This window comes from Cricetulus griseus (assembly GCF_003668045.3).
Source record: "Cricetulus griseus strain 17A/GY chromosome 1 unlocalized genomic scaffold, alternate assembly CriGri-PICRH-1.0 chr1_1, whole genome shotgun sequence".
Lineage (NCBI taxonomy): Eukaryota > Metazoa > Chordata > Mammalia > Rodentia > Cricetidae > Cricetulus > Cricetulus griseus.
The window spans coordinates 211791452-211809408 of record NW_023276807.1 but is presented as its reverse complement, the minus strand read 5'-3'; the positions used below and the strand labels follow the sequence as shown (position 1 = coordinate 211809408).

At 35.6% G+C, this 17957-nt stretch overlaps 1 protein-coding gene across 1 annotated transcript in view; it reads left to right on the top strand.

The window, feature by feature from the left end:
* The window catches only part of Pspc1 (paraspeckle component 1), a 54593-nt gene extending 37539 nt beyond the window's left edge, over positions 1–17054 (top strand). The window contains exons 7-9 of the mRNA XM_027390506.2: positions 11207–11264; positions 14394–14563; positions 16522–17054. Of these exons, the coding sequence (XP_027246307.1) occupies positions 11207–11264; positions 14394–14563; positions 16522–16707 (414 nt within the window). The 3' untranslated portion in view covers positions 16708–17054. The remainder of the gene's footprint in view (positions 1–11206; positions 11265–14393; positions 14564–16521) is intronic.
* The last annotated feature ends 903 nt before the right edge of the window (positions 17055–17957 follow it).

Genomic DNA, 17957 nt, shown 5'->3' with positions numbered 1-17957 from the left:
CTAATTTTAAAACTTTTCCTTAATGTTGTACTGTGTATTTAGAGGTCAGATTTTGTGCATTTGTAATATAGTTAGATGTAAGCTGAAAGAATTAAATAGCTTTTTTGTGTGTATGTTCCCCATTCCCACATGACAATGTAAGCCATATGGGCTCAGGTTTATAATCCTAGTATTCTAAGGGCAAGGCAAGAGGATCACAAGTTTGAGGCCACTCTGAGGTACATACTACATAGGGGATATTGTAGAAAGATAACCTGCAGTCATAGTTTGAGCTGAACTTTGAGTCACTGTGCCTTAATATATTGTTTCTTAGATACTAAGTACTTGGTAGGTTGCTTGAAAAACACAGGATGTCACTGAGATAAAACTACTGGACTCTTTACAGATTCTTATAATGGAACTACATAATGAATAATTTTGTAAAAACTGTCATTATGTGTGTGCTCGGTTTTCAGCATACCTAACTTTTTTGTTTGTTTTTTCATGACAGGGGTTCTCTGTAGCTTTGGAGCCTGTCCTGGAACTCACTCTGTAGACCAGACTGGCCTCCAACTCACAGAGATCCACCCGTCTCTGCCTCCCGAGTGCTGGGGCTAAAGGCGAGCGCCACCACTGCCCGGCTCATAACTAACTTGTTAATGTGTGGATTCTATGCACTTTAAAGGAAGACTGGTTTCCATTACAGGGAAATTTTTTCCATTTAGGGGGAAAATTCCACATTTCCTGTGCTTTTCAGAATTTTGGTGAAGAGTATTTTATTTATACAGGGAAGGACCTTTAAGAGGTACAGCTAAAGTGTTTTTGAGGGTTTAGAGAAACATTCTTTACTGGGTTGTATTTGTTGCTGAGGGGAGTTTATTTTCAGTGTTTTCTTCAAATTTTTCATCGATAAATTTGGTTTATTCTTCTGTGTTGTGGGTATATCATATGGCATTTTCATTTGAAATGGTAAGTTTTAATAATTTTTGGTTCAGAATAGTAAGATCTTATTTTCAACAGATAATTTTTGAGTAAGTGGAGAAGAGAGTTAACATTGGAGAATAGAAGTGGTTGGGGTAAATACAAATGCTGTTAATATCTATAGTGTAATTATCACTCTGGTTTAGTAAGTAGTTTGAATTAGTTACATATTTGAGGAAGGCATATTAGCTTTTTTGCTCTGTGACTTTAGAGCCATTTTGCAGGAATTATTTTACTTGGTGATTATATTTTTAAAATCTTTTTAGAGTAGCTTTAATATTGAGAGAATGAAGCTATGTAATATCATCAAAATGTCAAGAATTCTAAACTAGATAAATGAGCATTTTAATATTAACTGCTAGCAATGTAAACTTTGGTTTGTAAACATACTCTACTGGTGATGTGCTTTAGTTAGATTGTTGATAATTATAATTGTGTTTTCAAAGACTTTGAAAAATTTCAAATAGCAAAGTGTATTGGTAAGTTTGCTTTTTGTCTTATGTCTTCTGTATTTTAAATCTTGATTTTTGTTTGTAAAGATAACCATAGTATGTAAGTTGACTTCTTTTGGTATATTTTACATTTTCTGCATCATCAACATTGATATGATTTTAGCATTAGCTTCTGATATAATTTCAAATTTGATATTAACTGATTTTTATTTATTAAAATCTAAAAATTATATAAAATCTGTTACTTTGAGTTACCTCCTTAGAGAAAATATATTTGTCAACATATCAGTGCTTATACAATACTATTGGTATTATTTAAACAGGAAACTACCAGATAAAAGTTTTTCTCCTTCATGACATATGTATGTAATACTTCATAACTTTGGACCATATAGCTTTTAATCCCAGCAATCATGAGGAGAGACAGGTGGTTCTCTGTGAGATGGAGGCCAGCATGGTCTACAGAGTGAGTTCCAGGACAGGCTCTGAAACATTACAGAGAACCCCCCCCCCAAAAAAAAAATCCAAAAAACTTTGGACCGTACAATGGATGTGTTCTTCTTCCATTGCTTTCTTTTAATGGGACCAATTTCAGATTATCTCTTGTACAGTTTATCTGTTTCTCTTTGGTTCATCTTTCATAACTTTACCTGGCCAATCATAATAAGTGCATAAAGTTTGTAAGAAAACAACCTTTAATCCCAGCACTAGGAAGGCAGAGGCAGGTGGGTCTGTTAAGAGCTAACTGATGCCATTTCTCATATCCTTAGTGGTTTGGTTTTAAAAGACAAAACTAAACCAATTTTGAAAAATTATTGTTACTGATATATTCTAGTAACTAAAAGCATCTTTTCAATGGCTCATGTCTATAATCCCAGTATTTCGGCTGAGACCAGGAGATCAAGAGTTTCATGAGTACCCTACTGCAGGAAACAAAACAAAAACAGTTTTTCTTTTTTCTTCAGAGAATTTGGTATGACAATTGAAAATTATAATCATTAATGCATTTCCTTAGGTAAATACATTAAAAATTATCTCAACTCAGTATATATTCAAATACTAATTTGTGTATAATGTGTGTTCTCTTTTGTTTGCTGATAACCTGTTGGATTATATGTGGTTATGTGCAATTCAGTCTCAAAAATACCATGTATTACAAAGCAGCTTTTAGCCAGGTAAAGGCAGCTAAAGCCCATGCCTGTAATTCCAGCACTTGGGGGGAAGAGGCAGGTGGATCTCTGTGAGTTTAAGGCCAGCCTGGTCTACAAAAGCTATACAGAGAAACCCTGTCTAGAAAATAATCTTCAATCAATTTTGCTGCATTTTAAGGCTTAAAAGTGTATTATTGAGTGAAAGCCCTTATGTTTAAAGTAATCTCCATGCTTGTTGTTACTTTGATTTCTGATTGGGCAATGACTATTTTCATTTTTATGACTAATATAGCATAAATTTAACAATTTATTAAGCATTTTTTTGGAGGTTAGGTATCCTATCTGCCTTTTGCTCTTTTCTCTCTCATTCTCCCTCCTTGTCTTCTTTCTTTTATTTTGTAGGCTCTAAAAGTAGTTTTAAATTTCTAGCAACACTGATGAGAAAGTGTGAAGGTTTCCCTCATGCCCCATCTACTGGATCCTTCCTCTATCTCCGTACTAGTATAACAGTTCAGCTGGTAGTTTGAGGGTATGGCAAGTGTATAATGACTTTTACTATTCTGGTATTTGTATAATGAATGACTTTTACTATTCTGGTATTGGGCAGAGTATTTTCACACACCCCCACACACCCCTAACGCTCTGCTCTGCTTTTAGTCTTCCTTCCTCATCTTTTATAATCCCTATAATTTTTAGTGTGCTCATGTTTTCTTGTTCCTAGAATGTCATATTTAGAATAAAACAGTATGCCGTCTATTTTACATTGGCATTTTTCATTTAAGATTTAAATTTTCTATGCATCCTAATAATTTGACAAGTCATTTCTTTTTAGTGTTGAAAAAATAATTCTGTTTTCCTAGATTTTATATAATTTATTTGAAGAAATCTTTATTGATTTTCAAAGTTTAGCTGCCATTAACATTCATGGGCAATTTTGTTTGGGCAGTTTTCAGTGCACTTGTGTAAAAATCAAATCAAGGAGATGATTTGGACCATGTGGTAAAAGTAAAGAGGCTTTTTTTTGAGACAGGGTTTCTCTGTGGCTTTGGAGGCTGTCCTGGAACTAGCTCTTGTAGACCAGGCTGGCCTCGAATTCACAGAGATCCTCCTGCCTCTGCCTCCCAAGTGCTGGGATTAAAGGTGTGCGCCACCACCGCCCGGCAAGGGTAAAGAGTTTTGTCACCACCAGACCTTCTTTCACAGTGTTTATGCTGTTTTGCTTTGCCACCAACAGTGACAGACAATTCCTCTTGTTCTTATCTTTACAAGTATTTAGTAGTGTCACTGATTATTGGACTTTGGCTATTTGAATACCTCCTTTCCTGTCTTTCTCTTTTCTCTCTCTTTTGCTATTTGAATACTTTCTTTTGTTGTTTTCCTCTTTGTCTTATGTGTTTATTTTCTGTGTATGAATTTTTTAGTTTTTGAGACAGGGTTTCTCTGTGGCTTTGGAGGCTGTCCTGGAACTAGCTCTTGTAGACCAGGCTGGTCTGGAACTCACAGAGATCCACCTGCCTCTGCCTCTGCCTCCCGAGTTCCGGGACTAAAGGCGTGGGCCACCAATGCCTGGCTCTGTGCGTGAATGTTTTGCATTCCTGTATGTATGGTGTGTCTGGTGCCTGGGGAGGCCAGAAGAGTGCCTTGCATCCACTGGAACTGGTATTATGAATGGTGTGAAGCCACCATGTGGGTTCTGGGAATTAAACTTGTGTCCCTGGTAAGAGCAGCCAGTGCTCTTAACCACAGAGTCATCTTTCTAGCCTCCTTCCTTCCTTCCTTCCTTCCTTCCTTCCTTCCTTCCTGCCTGCCTGCCTGCCTGCCTGCCTGCTGCTGCCTGCCTGCCTGCCTGCCTTCCTTCCTGCCCCTTCCTTCCTTCCTTCCTTCCTTCCTTCCTTCCTTCCTTCCTTCCTTCCTTCCTTCTTTCCTTCCTGTTTTTTTTGTTTGTTTTTTTGAGACAGGGTTTCTCTGTGTAGCTTTGGAGCCTATCCTGGCACTCGCTCTGGAGACCAGGCTGGCCTCGAACTCACAGAGATCCGCCTGCCTCTGCCTCTGCCTCCCAAGTGCTGGGATTAAAGGCAAGTGCCACCAACGCCCGGCCTTTCTTTCTTTTTTTTTCATTTATTATATATACAACATTCTGCTTCCATATATATTTGCACACCAGAGGAGAGAACCAGATCTCATTACAGATGGTTGTGAGCCACCATGTGGTTGCTGGGAATTGAACTCAGAACCTCTGGAAGAGCAGCCGGTGCTTTTAACCTCTGAGCCATCTCTCTATCCCCTAGCCTCTTTCTTTTAAATTCTTGATTGTATAATGACATGTTATACAATTTCATTTAGTGATGATAAAAGTAAGCACTATTACCTGTAGTGTGTGCATTTTATAATGCATGTATTCAAATTGGAGGCAGAAAGTCTAGGTTATATACTGATATTTACTCCCCTAATTGTGAATTATATGGAGTTTTGGGTGTTGTTTTCAATTATCTGAATTAAAAGTTTTAAATTAGTCAGGAATCATGTCCTGAGCCTAAAATTCCTGCACTTGTGAGAATGATGGTGGAAGCTTGCTTTCTTTTATGGGAGACCAATCTGGGCCAGGGTGAGGTTGGCTTGACAAGCAAGTTGGGGAGAGAAGAGACAGGACAATGCAGCACTTTCCAAGCTTTCTCTATGTTGGTTAGGTCAGCAGCAACCAGTTTCTACAAAAGTTTTTCCTATTCCTATCTGGTTAATAGTTTACATGATGATAGTTTTTGTGTTAGGTGGCTGGGCATTGACGGCGCACACCTTTAATCCCAGCACTTGGGAGGTAGAAGCAGGCGGTTCTCTGTGAGTTTGAGGCCAGCCTGGTCTCCAGAGAGAGTGCCAGGATAGAATCCAAAGCTACACAGAGAAACCCTGTCTGGAAACTGCCCCCCCCCCAAAAAAAAAGAATGTTAGCTAACATTTTTGCTTGCTAGTAATATTTATTTAATGTGTTTCATGGAAGCTTGACTGGTTACGCAAGTTTCCTTACTAAAGAGAAAAATACTAGGTGTGATCAACATATTTATAAATTTAGGTTTAGAAATATATATTGGTAACGTTGAATAATTGTAAAAAAACCGCAAACAGGAACACCATTTGTTTATGTGAAACATACACTTATTTCAAATCAAACTTATATCTGGAATATTAAAGGAAAATATTATCTCATGCCAATAATGGCATATTTACCATGCTTTGAGAATATATTAATGTCTGTTGGTATAGACCTTTTTTCCTACTTATTTTACTTGCTTATTTATTCTTGGTTTTTGAAACAGTGTGTGTAATAGTGTTGGCTGTCCTGGAACTTGATCTGTAGACCAGGTTGGCCTTGACTACTTTATATTTTCATTGAAATTGAATGACTAGCACTTTAAAGAGTTCTTCTGGGTTAGAAAGATGGTTCAGGATTTAAGAGTGTGAATTGCTCTTCCAAAGGACCTGTGACTCCTGGTACCCATGTCGAACCACCCACCTGTAACTCCAGGTCTAGGAGATCTGATGCTTCTGGTCTACTCTGACACTGACACATGAAGTATATACACTCGTGAGATATACAAATGATAAAAGATAAAATAGGGGCTTGAGCGATGGGTGAGCAATTAAGAGCTTGGGCAGCTCTTGGTGAGGATAAGGAGGTCTCAGGACCCACATGGTTGGTCAAAATTGTAACTCCAGTTTTATATGACTTTATGCTCACTTCTGCCTTCTGTGGGTACCAGGCAAGCGAGTAGCGTATACATGTAGGCAAGATACCTCTATATACATAAAATAGTAATAGATAAATATCCCCAAAAGAGTTCTTTTTCAAGCAAGATTCGTGGCATAATATGCCTGTATTCAATTCCCATCACTTGGGACTTGAAGGCATGAGTGTCTGGAATTCAAGGCCAGCCTCACCTGCTCAATAAGGTCCTGTCCAGCTCTTCTAAATGAGACCCTATATCAAAACAAACAAAAAGACATACAACAGTGGGATAGCAATCTTTCTGACATCTAGATCCCCTTTTACTTTTAAAATTTACTGAAGACTTGAAAGAGCTTTTTAGTTTTTTTGTATGTTGTTTTTTTGAGACAGGGTTTCTCTGTGTAGCTTTGGAGCTTATCCTGGCACTCGCTCTGTACATCAGGCTGGCCTCAAACTCACAGAGATCCCGCCTGCCTTTGCCTCCTGTGTGCTGGGATTAAAGGTGGCTTTTTAGTTTTTACAAATTACAACCAGTTTGTAAAAGGTGTCAAGGTGGCTGAGATTGAGTGCAGTGCTAAGTGTAGTTGCTGCTCTTGTAGAGTCCCATGCTTGAGTCCTGGCACCCTTAGCAGGGGCCCACAACCTCCCATAGCACCCCTTTCTGGCTTCTGTGGGCATGCCCACACATGACACCACACACACACACACACACACACACACACACACACACACACACACACAGAGAGAGAGAGAAGAGAGAGGAGAGAGAGAGAGAGAGAGAGAGAGAGAGAGAGAGAGAGAGAGAGAGAGAGAATGAATATGGAATGTTGTTTACATCCTATGTCTTAAATGTTTAATAGCTGTGTGAAGTGTAGAGTAAATGGTAAGTTTGCAAATTTGTTTAATATTCTGCCATATCAAATAATTATCTTCTCATGCTTGCTTTTGTATTCATTTCATGAATTGTAAAACTATCCATGAAGGCAAATATGGTTGTGTACACCTTATTCCTAGCACTTGGGAGGCAGAGGTAGGTGGATCCCTGAGTTGAGGCCATTCTGGTCTCCATATCAAGTTCCCAGCCAGCTATACCTACACAGTGAGACTTTATGACTCACCCCCCCCCCAAAAAAAAAAGAAATTTAAGAAAATTCTTGCATGGAGAATACTCACATGGTCATATCTTAGAAATGCTTTTGTACTAAAACCTATTGGTCTGCCTTGAAATTGGAGGGGAGCATTTCATCATGAAAAAATTTTAAGCTTTACGTAAATTAATGCTCTTTTAAGCAAATCATCTAATTGTTACTCTCTTTTACACAGAAACTGTATTTTCCAATATCATGTCAGCAGTCAGATGGTGAAGTCCTAGGTAAAAATGTTACTGTGTGTTGCAAGTGGTTTGTTTACTACATGACCCAATCACAGAGGAACTGTTTTTGAAATAACCATCCTCCTTTATAGTGTAGCAGAAGGGCTGTCTGTGTGTTCTGTTTAGTTGTTCAGGGTAATAAAACACATGTAGCTGATGATGGGTGTAATAAAATTAGTTGATTTTTGCTCCTTTATTCAGATATTTATAATCCTATTTAAGTTGGATGTATGTCATGAATATGGTAGTTAATAATACATAATGGGTTCAGGTCCCCTGGTTTGTGTTAAATCACCAGGATTTTGTCATAACCATGGTTTTTGCCCTATTTGACTATCTTGAATGTGGATATTGTGAAAATGCTTGATAAGATCTCGGGATTATAATTTAGTATTAGAACTTTCAATGTTTACTAAAACAGAAATTTTGTTAGTTTATGTACTTTCTGAAAGGGCATACTCTTAAGTAGTGCTCCATAAGTTCCTGCTACCTTGGAATGTGCTTCTTTCTGTACTTGGTTCTGGAAAACAGTTTTACTTTGCTTGTCATCTGTTGGTTTATCATTATTTTATTGGAAAGCTATAGTCTTACAGTTTAAATTAACTTTAGTTAGATTTTTTTTTTTATTGTTGGGATTGTTAAAAATGAATCTTGTAATTCATTGTATTAGTAGATTTTTGTTTATGACAACTGAGTCATTTTCTCTTTGTATTGCCTTGAGGAAGTTATTTACTAGCTCTTTATCTCAGTTTTACCTTCTGCTATAGTGGGATGTCTGTAGAAATAGGCTGGGGAGGTGGGTCAGTTGGTAAAGTGCTTTCCATCCAAGAATAAGACCACAGAACCCATCTACAAAGGCAGCCAGGAATTGTTATTCGAGTCTGTAACTCCAACCTTGTTGTGTGGGGTGGGTGGGCACTGGGGCCAGTTCCTAAAACTCCAACCTCTCTCACTTGATGAATTTGAGGTCCAATGAGAGAATCTGCCTCAAAAATAAAAAGCTGGGCCTGGTGTTATAGTGTGCTTTTAATCCTAGGCACCCAGGAAGTAGAGGCAGTCTGACCCCTATAAGTTTGAGGCCAGCCAAGGTTTCAAAAAATGAATGGTGGAAGGCTGCATATGATGTTGTTCAATCCCAGTACTCATGATGCAAAGGAGGTTATATTTTTGTGTGTTTAGGCCAGCCTACTCTACATAGCAAGACCTGGGTGTTTGCAAGAACAGTAAAATGCTCTTTACATGATGAGCCATCTCCAGACCTTATGTTAGTCTCTCCCCCCCTCCCCCCCTTCTTTTTGTTTGGGTTTTTTTTGGGACAGGGTTTCTCTGTGTAGCTTTGGAGAGCCTGCCTATCCTGGCACTTACTCTGTAGACCAGGCTGGCCTTGAACTCACGGAGATCCCCCCTGCCTCTGCCTCCCAAGTGCTGGGATTAAAGGAATGTACCACCACTGCTTGGATTCTTTTTAAATTTATGTGTGTTTTTTTAGTGTATGCCATGCATATATAGCTCCCTTGAGGACCAGAAGTGGATACCAGATCCCTTGGTGCTGAAGTTAGAGATTGTTATGAGCTGCCTGGTTTGGGTACTGGAAACTGAACTTAGGTCATTGGAAGAGCAGCAGTTGCTCTTAACAATGGACCATTTTTCTTGTCTCTATATTAAAAGCCTATTGAAATGTTGGTTATAGTTTTTTCAACTTATGCTATAACGAGTACTTATGGTGAAGTCATAAAGCATCATTAATATCTTTAAAAAAAGTTACCTTTTTTACTGTTTTGAAATATATTAAAAGCTATGTATGCCTGTGTCTGTTGTTCAGATTTTGCCTATCCTGCTTGAGACCCTGAGTTTGATCTTCAGAATTATTAAAAGAAATTTTTTGTAAGAGAAGGATCTCTTGCCTTTTGGGTTAGCACACAGTTGTGAATTCTTTAAGGTGGTGTGGATACACCGTACTTTCAGGTTATGAAACCACTGTGCTATAATTATAATCTTGGTTCTTTTGCATTTTAATAGAAGCATGTGACAGTAGATTTGGAAAGTAACAGTAGCCTGAAGTCATGAGAAGGAAACCTAATAAGTACTTAACACATGTAGAGTTTTTTTCTATATGATGCTTGATTGGTCATCATTTCAGTGTTTCAATCTTCCTTTTTTCATTTTTGTGACAGTCTTGCTGCACCTCACAGAGATAGATAGCTGTCTCCCTCTCCTTCATTGGAGTCCTGGGATGAAAGGCATGTTCATGTTTAGCCTTAGTCTAACCCTTTTCATGTTAATTATAGTGTTTATTAAAAGTTTTATGAGAAAAAACTTACTTCTAGGGACCTTAAAAATTAGCTATTATTAAGGTATGGCATTTACATTTTCTAAATTATGTGACAAAACATTTCATTTGGTTGTGTCATAGCTTTATTCATTTCACATTATTTTATTAATGCTTTATTAAAATACTGGGTAGGACCTTTCTCTTCTCATACCTGTGCTAGGGGATCCAACCATGGACTCTGTCTTTAATAGAGTGGTGCTTTTCTACTAAGTCCTACACCCAGCTACTCTGGGATATCTTTTAAGGAGGTCATTTATTACTTAGTGCCATTTATTTTTTTATTATAGCATTTCAGGTCCTTGGTTTTGTATGCTGTTTTCTCCAGTGTTATATCATCATTAAACATATAGGTTTAACAACAATTACTTTTACCATGAAAAATTGTTGTGTTTGATTCAGCCCTGGATTGAATTGAATTATTCACTGACACTTTTGTTTGAGAATACTTTTCATGCTTTCAAAACTTAGTATTTTGGTTGAAGTGGTGTTGCAATTTCATTATTAGTAATTTTACTAGCTTACTTTTGAAGTAGGTACTGTAATGAAATTTCAAAAGTTACTAATGTATGTGACCTGCCTCTTGTGTTATAATTAACTTCTACAGTGCATCATTTCAGAACTTGGCAAATGAGAAACAATTTATTCATATTTTAAATAAAACCACTGAATTATTTAAAAGAAAGCAATATTACATAAAACTTTTTATAACTGCTTGTGCAGACTGAATAAGTTGTATCAGTAGACTAGAGGTGGAATACTACCTGGTTAGTTAAATAAAAATGGAAGAATCATTTGTAAGTTTTATATAATAAAAACTGCCTATAACCTTAAGACTTCAGTAACCTGGAAATTAAATATAATTGACCTTATTAATGCTAGTTTTTTTTTTTTTTTTGATGAAAGGTCTAGACGAGTTTCTTTGGAGTAACAGCATTAAAGAGCTGGTAGATTTTATGTTGTCTGGTTCATTTGTAATCTGGTCTTTTGTATCAACTGGATAATCTAAGCACTTAATGCCTTGGATGCTTGAAGGGTTTTGTTGTTTTATTTTTCCCTTTGTTTCCTCTCTTCTAGTAGTCTTGTTAAATAAATAATGGAAATTTTCAGAACTTTAATGGAAAGTGATATCCCAACTCACTCTTTTCTGTTTGATTTTAGATGGGAAATGTCAAGTCATAAGATGGATAGGTTGACTCTGACAACTATGTTTACTTACAGAGAGAACAGGAAATGAGAATGGGTGATATGGGTCCCCGTGGAGCAATAAACATGGGAGGTAGGGATTTGAAGCAAAAGCCTTATGTAACTTATTTGTAATTCTTTTGGGGACTGTCCTCTGTTTGTGGTATTTGTATGCTGAGAAATTGAAACACGGAGCCAGTTATGAAGATACTTCTTTATTTAATAAATGGAGTAAAAAATATCCTAGAAATACTTTACAGCTGAAAGACAAGCTTGATATCTTCAGTGAAAGAAGCCTCTAAACTTGGTTTTGATACAATCAAAGTTTAGTCATTGTGAGATATAAATACAGTGTTGTCATAGCACAAATCAAGTTTCATTTTAACTTGGAAATTGACAGTTTCTGAGTTGTATTTTCAATTGAATGTAGAACATTTTAGAAGTTCTATTTTTAATTTGTTTTGAGATTGAGACTTTATTTACACTACAGAATATTTTAAATGTTTTCCTTGGTTACAGTATTTAGCATGGGGGTATTTCTGCACAGTCTTCTATGGCTTGTTGAGCAAATGAGATGTCTTACCTGTCTTTAGAGGAGTTGTAAAATTTTTTAAGAAAGTAGTTATATTAAAAATTTCATTATTTGTATAGTTGTATAGTTGTCAGAAATAGTATCAAATAAATAAGCTGAGGGAAAAATTACGGATTTCATGGCTCTTATTAATAAACTTAAAATTTGAAGTGGCATACTTTAATCTTTGACCAATGAATAATATTTTATATATTCAGTTTTATATTAAATTGTCTCACAGAAACTTGTCATGAAATTAAAATTTGTATAATTCATATTTATATGTTTGAACAATTACACAGATAGCGTACAGCCAACTAATGTATTCTGGAAATATGTAGTGTATGAGATAAAAATGAAACTTAAGCAAGGAATGTATCAATGTTTTCTCTGGTTAGCCATGAAACAATATTTGTAATTCCAGGTCTTTTACTCTTAGTCAGATATCAAGAATAATTCATTACTATCCTTTTGGTAACTTTCCTTGACCACCGGCACATGACTTAGAATTTATGGTATGCAAAGGAAGCGTACACATGGCCCTTGCCCCATTAACCTAACTATGCAGTTAGTGCATGGACAAATGGAATCGTTAGTATAACATTTCTGAGTTGAACCTTTGTATACAATGGTGATGTGGCTCAGTAATTTTTTCATAGTCGCTTATGGGTAGTACATAAGGTAATAGATTTTAAGGATAGTAAGAGGAAGATTATTAAGTACAATTTCAGAGGCTGTTATAATTATTGTCATTATCCTTAGATTCAAACTTTGAATTACAAAATTTTAAGCATTTTCTGGTAGTGCAGAGACATCTGAAAATATTCTTTTCCTTGATTAACACCTTTATGAGAAAGAATATGCTTTTGTATTCCTTAATTAAGGAGGAATTTAGAGTTTTACACATTTATTAGAAATCCATAATATGCCTTTTAGTACTTACTCTTCTGAAGTCTGGTTCGTTTCTTTAATCTTCAGTGTTAGACTTGATGTTTTATTGCAGTTCTCATCTTGTTGAATTACTGAGTTGTTAAAAATAGCATGTCAAGTTTTGTAAATGGCTAGGATTGTAGCTCAGTAGTTGTACTCAAGGCCCTGTATTTGCAAGCACATAAAACCTATTGTTATTGATAGTGTGTCAGCATCATTTTTGATTTATTAACATGTGGACATACCAGATAATGCCAGCATTTCTTAGATCTGTACAGGAGATACAAGACTGAAAATATGATTCTATGTCACTGATAGCTGAGAGTATTTTTTACATACTCCAGTTTGTCTCATTAAGTGTCTAAACTCTCAAGTTAAGGTTAACAGTTATATGCTAATAAAGAGAAGGGATCTGGCTGAAGTGACTCACACCTATAGTTCTGGCCTCAAAGAGACTGAGGCAGGAACATGTGACAGCAAGTTCCTAGGTTACAAACAAAACTTTGTCACTCATTTACCCTCCTTTTTAAAAAATGAGGGGAAAGTAAATATCTTATATCAGCTCTTTTCAGGAAATGTTGAATGAAGAGGGCTTGTAGATGTTAGCATCTACTTTACATTTCTGCTATATTATAGCCATATTGAGGATGTAGAAATTGTTAGTTTAAAGTCTTGATTGATTAGAAAGAATATGTTGGGATTAAGGAAATTCTTTCCTTTGAAATTACTTGTTCCTTGAATTATAGTTCAAAGAGCAATAGCATGTGATGTCATGGATTTGTAAGAAGTGTGACTTCCTTCTTTCTGCTGCTCCTTAGTCTTAGGTATTGTGCCATGGACTTACTGTATAAGCAATTCAACTCTGAGTATCTGAAAACTAGCCCGTATGATGAAATAGTAGAATAAATCTCTATATTGGCATCATTTTTTTAGTTTTGGATTATTATGATAAATAAGTTATACACTTAAAAAATAATCCCTTGAAATATTTTGAGACTACATACATGTTGGAGTACAGCTCAGACAATATTGTATTATGAAACAGGTGGATATCTTGATGACCAAATTAGAAGTCTGATTATCTCCCTTTTTAGAATTTCACTTGTTAGAAGTACCACATAATTATTGTATCTGTTTGGATGTAACTGTGTTTTAAAACATGGTTTCATCTGAGTAAGATTTTTTTCTTGTTTACATTATATATTTTAATATAAAATTAAAAAAACATTCTTTAAGTTTTGAGAGTATTTAATGATTATATAAAAGCCAAGGGGTTAGTTTACATTTATCTTTGTGTACCCTGGAGTAATTTTCCCTCTTAAGATTTATTATTTTTATTTGCTAATGTTTTTAGCTGGGACTTTCAAGTGTGGTTTTTGAGTGCCAATCCCTTACTATTTACTAAAGCTGGTAGAATGTAAAATTATTAAGGCCTATTTTCTTTAAATATAAGCTACACTTAATATTTCTGATTTTTGAAACTTTGAATATCTTAGTTTCAATTGCTCTAAAAAATTGACAGTGGCCTTACTTCTTGTAGATTTGTTTTAATAATGAGAATTTTACTGTGTATATGGTGCTGGATTGTTGATGGTTTAGTGTTCCATTCTCAAGGAAGGAAAATTATTTTGATACTAGTTCTGTGTATAGATTTGTATGAGTTGTAAAATTTTTAATGTTCAATAAGATAGGACAGCTCTAAGTGTAGATTGTTTTGCATAGATGCATTTAGCCCAGCACCTGCTGGTACCCAAGGGCCTCCTCCAATGATGGGTATGAATATGAACAACAGAGGAACTATACCTGGCCCACCAATGGGCCCTGGTCCTGCCATGGGACCAGAAGGAGCTGCAAATATGGGAACTCCAATGATACCAGATAATGGCGCAGTGGTAACGTATTACTAAAATTATTTTGATTATATTTCATGACTAAACATTTTTCTGCCTCAAAGGTAACTTCACACTTTATATAACTGGGTATCATAAGTTTTGGCAGTGCAGATGTACAGCCAGCAAAGAGAAAGTAACTTTGTTAAGTTTTAATTTATTTGAGAGAATTTTTTAAGTGGCCAGATGTTAGCATTGTCATCACTCTGTACTCTGCTACCTCAATATAGAGCAAATGCATGTGCCACTATAGTTATTCTTCAATGCTTTTAATTTTAATCTGAATGTGTGAATAAAATGATAAGTGTTTATGATTGTGCTTTTTCTGTGTGGACTATTTACCGTTGGAAACAACTCTCCTATGTTTGAAAATATAGGTTTAAGTTTTGATGAAAACATCATGTTGCAGTTATTTATTTCAAAGCATTTCACTGGAAAAAATAGCACTAAAACTTATTTTTTCAAAACAATCTTATCTTCTCTTCTCTTCATAGAAGTATTCATTGTTTTTATTATTAAATTTCAAATACAGAGGTGTTTTGACCTTGATCCAAGAGTGTGAAGATATCTTTGTATGGGTAAAACATGAAAATTGATTTTTCTCAGTTGTAATTTCTATCATCTTTGCATACCAGTTAATAGGACAGGTGCCTCTTACAAACGCGTTTTTGAGGCTTTCTAGTAGGAAAACGTTTCCTCTTGTAATGGTTATTGATAGTTGTTCTGAATTTGGTGACTAGATTTCTAAAAGGGTGTTTTGCTTTCGGGTTACCATACCAAAGATTAGAGTTCATTGATGGCTAAGAAGGAAAGTGCACTAGCAGTTAACCTAGACATGCCATCAGTTTTACATCTATGGTGATCACGAAGAGAGGTAAAGGAATACATTGTGCATTGCAGAACTGGAAAATGCATTGGTTTTCTTTATCATTTTAAATTTTATTGTAACAAAGCAGGGTCGTAGTACCTGGGACAGACAGGTGGCCCATGAAGCAGTCGATGCATTTGTTCCTTTAGGAGAGGCAGCATTTTCACAGTGTGACCCCTTTAAGTTTCTCTTTCGCATGTAATTGTTAGCAGTAATATAGACAGAACTGACCTAGATTCCTACACAGTTTCTGAAAATTGTAAATTTAATTTAAATGTCATCTTTGCTGTTTTTCTTTCTTTTTACTTGTTCAGATTATCTATTGTAAAGTTTTACAGAATAAATTCAGATGTTTATTGTGCTCTTAATAATTCATGTTATTAAAACAGTTCTTGAAACTTTATCTTATTTTCTTAATACTAGTGCTTAAAGGAAAGCACTTCATATGTCTCCATATTAAATCCCAGTTTTTTTGTGTCGTTCATGTTAATGCTTTGTATCTTAAAAGCATTGATACTTGAGTTTATAGAATGTTTACTTTTAAAAGTAGTATGATCCTGCTCCTCAGTTTTACATCTCTGATTTCTTTTTAAAAAGTATCTTTGTTGCCAGGCTCAATGGCACATGCTTGTTTATATTATAGTCCCAGCACCTGGGAGGTAAAGGTAGAGGCAGAAGAATCATGAGGCCAGCCTGGGCTACAACCAGAGACTATCTCAAAGCAGCATAATAATATCATTTTCTTTGCATCATAGTTTCATGTAGTATAAACTTTTTGAAAAGGCATCAGAGAAGTATTATTTACTGATTGAGCATAAGGAGGCATTTCTTGTGTCAGAATCAGTTCTTTCACCAGATGGAATATAGCATTAGCAATTTGTAAATCTTCAGTTGCTGTTTATTATTATTATTTATTTTTTTTTTTAAAAAACAGGAACTAATTAAATTGCTCCTTTCTTCCTTCTATGTTTGATCCTGACTCTGCTGGACTTTCTGCTGAACTTCCTGACACCACCACTTGGGATTTTGCCAATTTTTCTTGTCACTTATATTTTGGCGTGTTCCAAATGGACTTTCCTATATGTCATTATAGCACAATGATAGGTTTCCTCAAGGACCTCCGTCCCAGATGGGTTCACCTATGGGAAATAGAACAGGTTCTGAAACCCCACAGGCACCGATGAGTGGTGTAGGTCCTGTGAGTGGAGGTCCTGGTGGTTTTGGTAGAGGAAGTCAAGGGGGCAACTTTGACGGCCCTAATAAGCGTCGGAGATACTAAATATTCTTTCATTCCTGATACTTAGAAAAACTCTTTCAATGGTATGCCTTTACACTTTGTCTGTTACCTGGAAAAAAAAAAAAAGGTTTATTGTTAATGTATGTAGACTGAAGTTTTTCTTTTGTAAAACTTGAGGTTTTTGTTTATTTTTGTTTATTTTTGTTTATTTTTTTGTGTTTTTTGTATTCATTTATAAGCTTTGTAGGTTAGATTAGTGATAAAGATGCCCATCATTGTGAATGTTGAAATGTGTTGTGATCTTAGCTAAGGATAACTATGCCACATTATTATTGAATCTATGTAGTTACTCAATCTCAATAAAGAAATGATTTTGCCTAATTTAAAAATGTTCTTAGTGGTATTCCCTTACGATCTTATAAATCTTGCTGTGGTTGCTTTAGCTAATCCTACCTATTTAAAAGTGGAAATGGTTTTGCTTTTCTGTTTGTTCCAGTAACCCCGAAGTCAGACCATTAGTGAAAGCTGATGTCAATGGGAATAAATAGTGTAGTGTATTTGTGGGTGGGAGGCATGGGGGTTCAGATTGTATAAACCATCCATACTGTGTAAAATTATAGTTGTTGCTTACATTTCATATAGATTCTGATTATTCATATATTCTAAGAAAGGTTATTAAGGATATCTTTGTTCTGTGCTGATTTTTCCAAATAAATCTTTTGAATCTTGAAAAAAATGTTTGAAGGTAAATCTCTCTTGCTTATAAAATAATTACAAAAAATGAAGCTGAACCTCTTTTGCTTATTTAGGATCAGCATCTACATTTCCCCCAATTATCACTTTCAGAATTAATGTTAAGCTATTAAACCAGCCCTCCAACCAGTGTTGTTAGAATGGCAGAAGACCCCGGGTTTGATGTTTTCCTGAACGTGTAGTTAGCCGTGTAAGCATTTCTTCCTGTTTTCTAGAAGCCTCTTAAAAGGTAGCATGACTCTGTTGTATTGGAAATACTTAGTTTTTGTTAAGTCTGTCCAGTAAACCCGGTACTGTTCTTCTCAAAGAAAACTGTTCAAATGCTGGTGTGGTGTCTTTCCCTCTCCCTCCTCCCCAATTTGGTATGGTTGGCAACATTTGATTTGATTCTTCTAAGAAATACCATTTTTGAATTTTCACAGTACTTGGCAGAAACTGATGCCATATAGTGGTGTTCATTCCATATTTATTTTAAATTTTCACATATATATATATATGTATATATATATATTTTCATATTTAACATATCCAGTTGACCA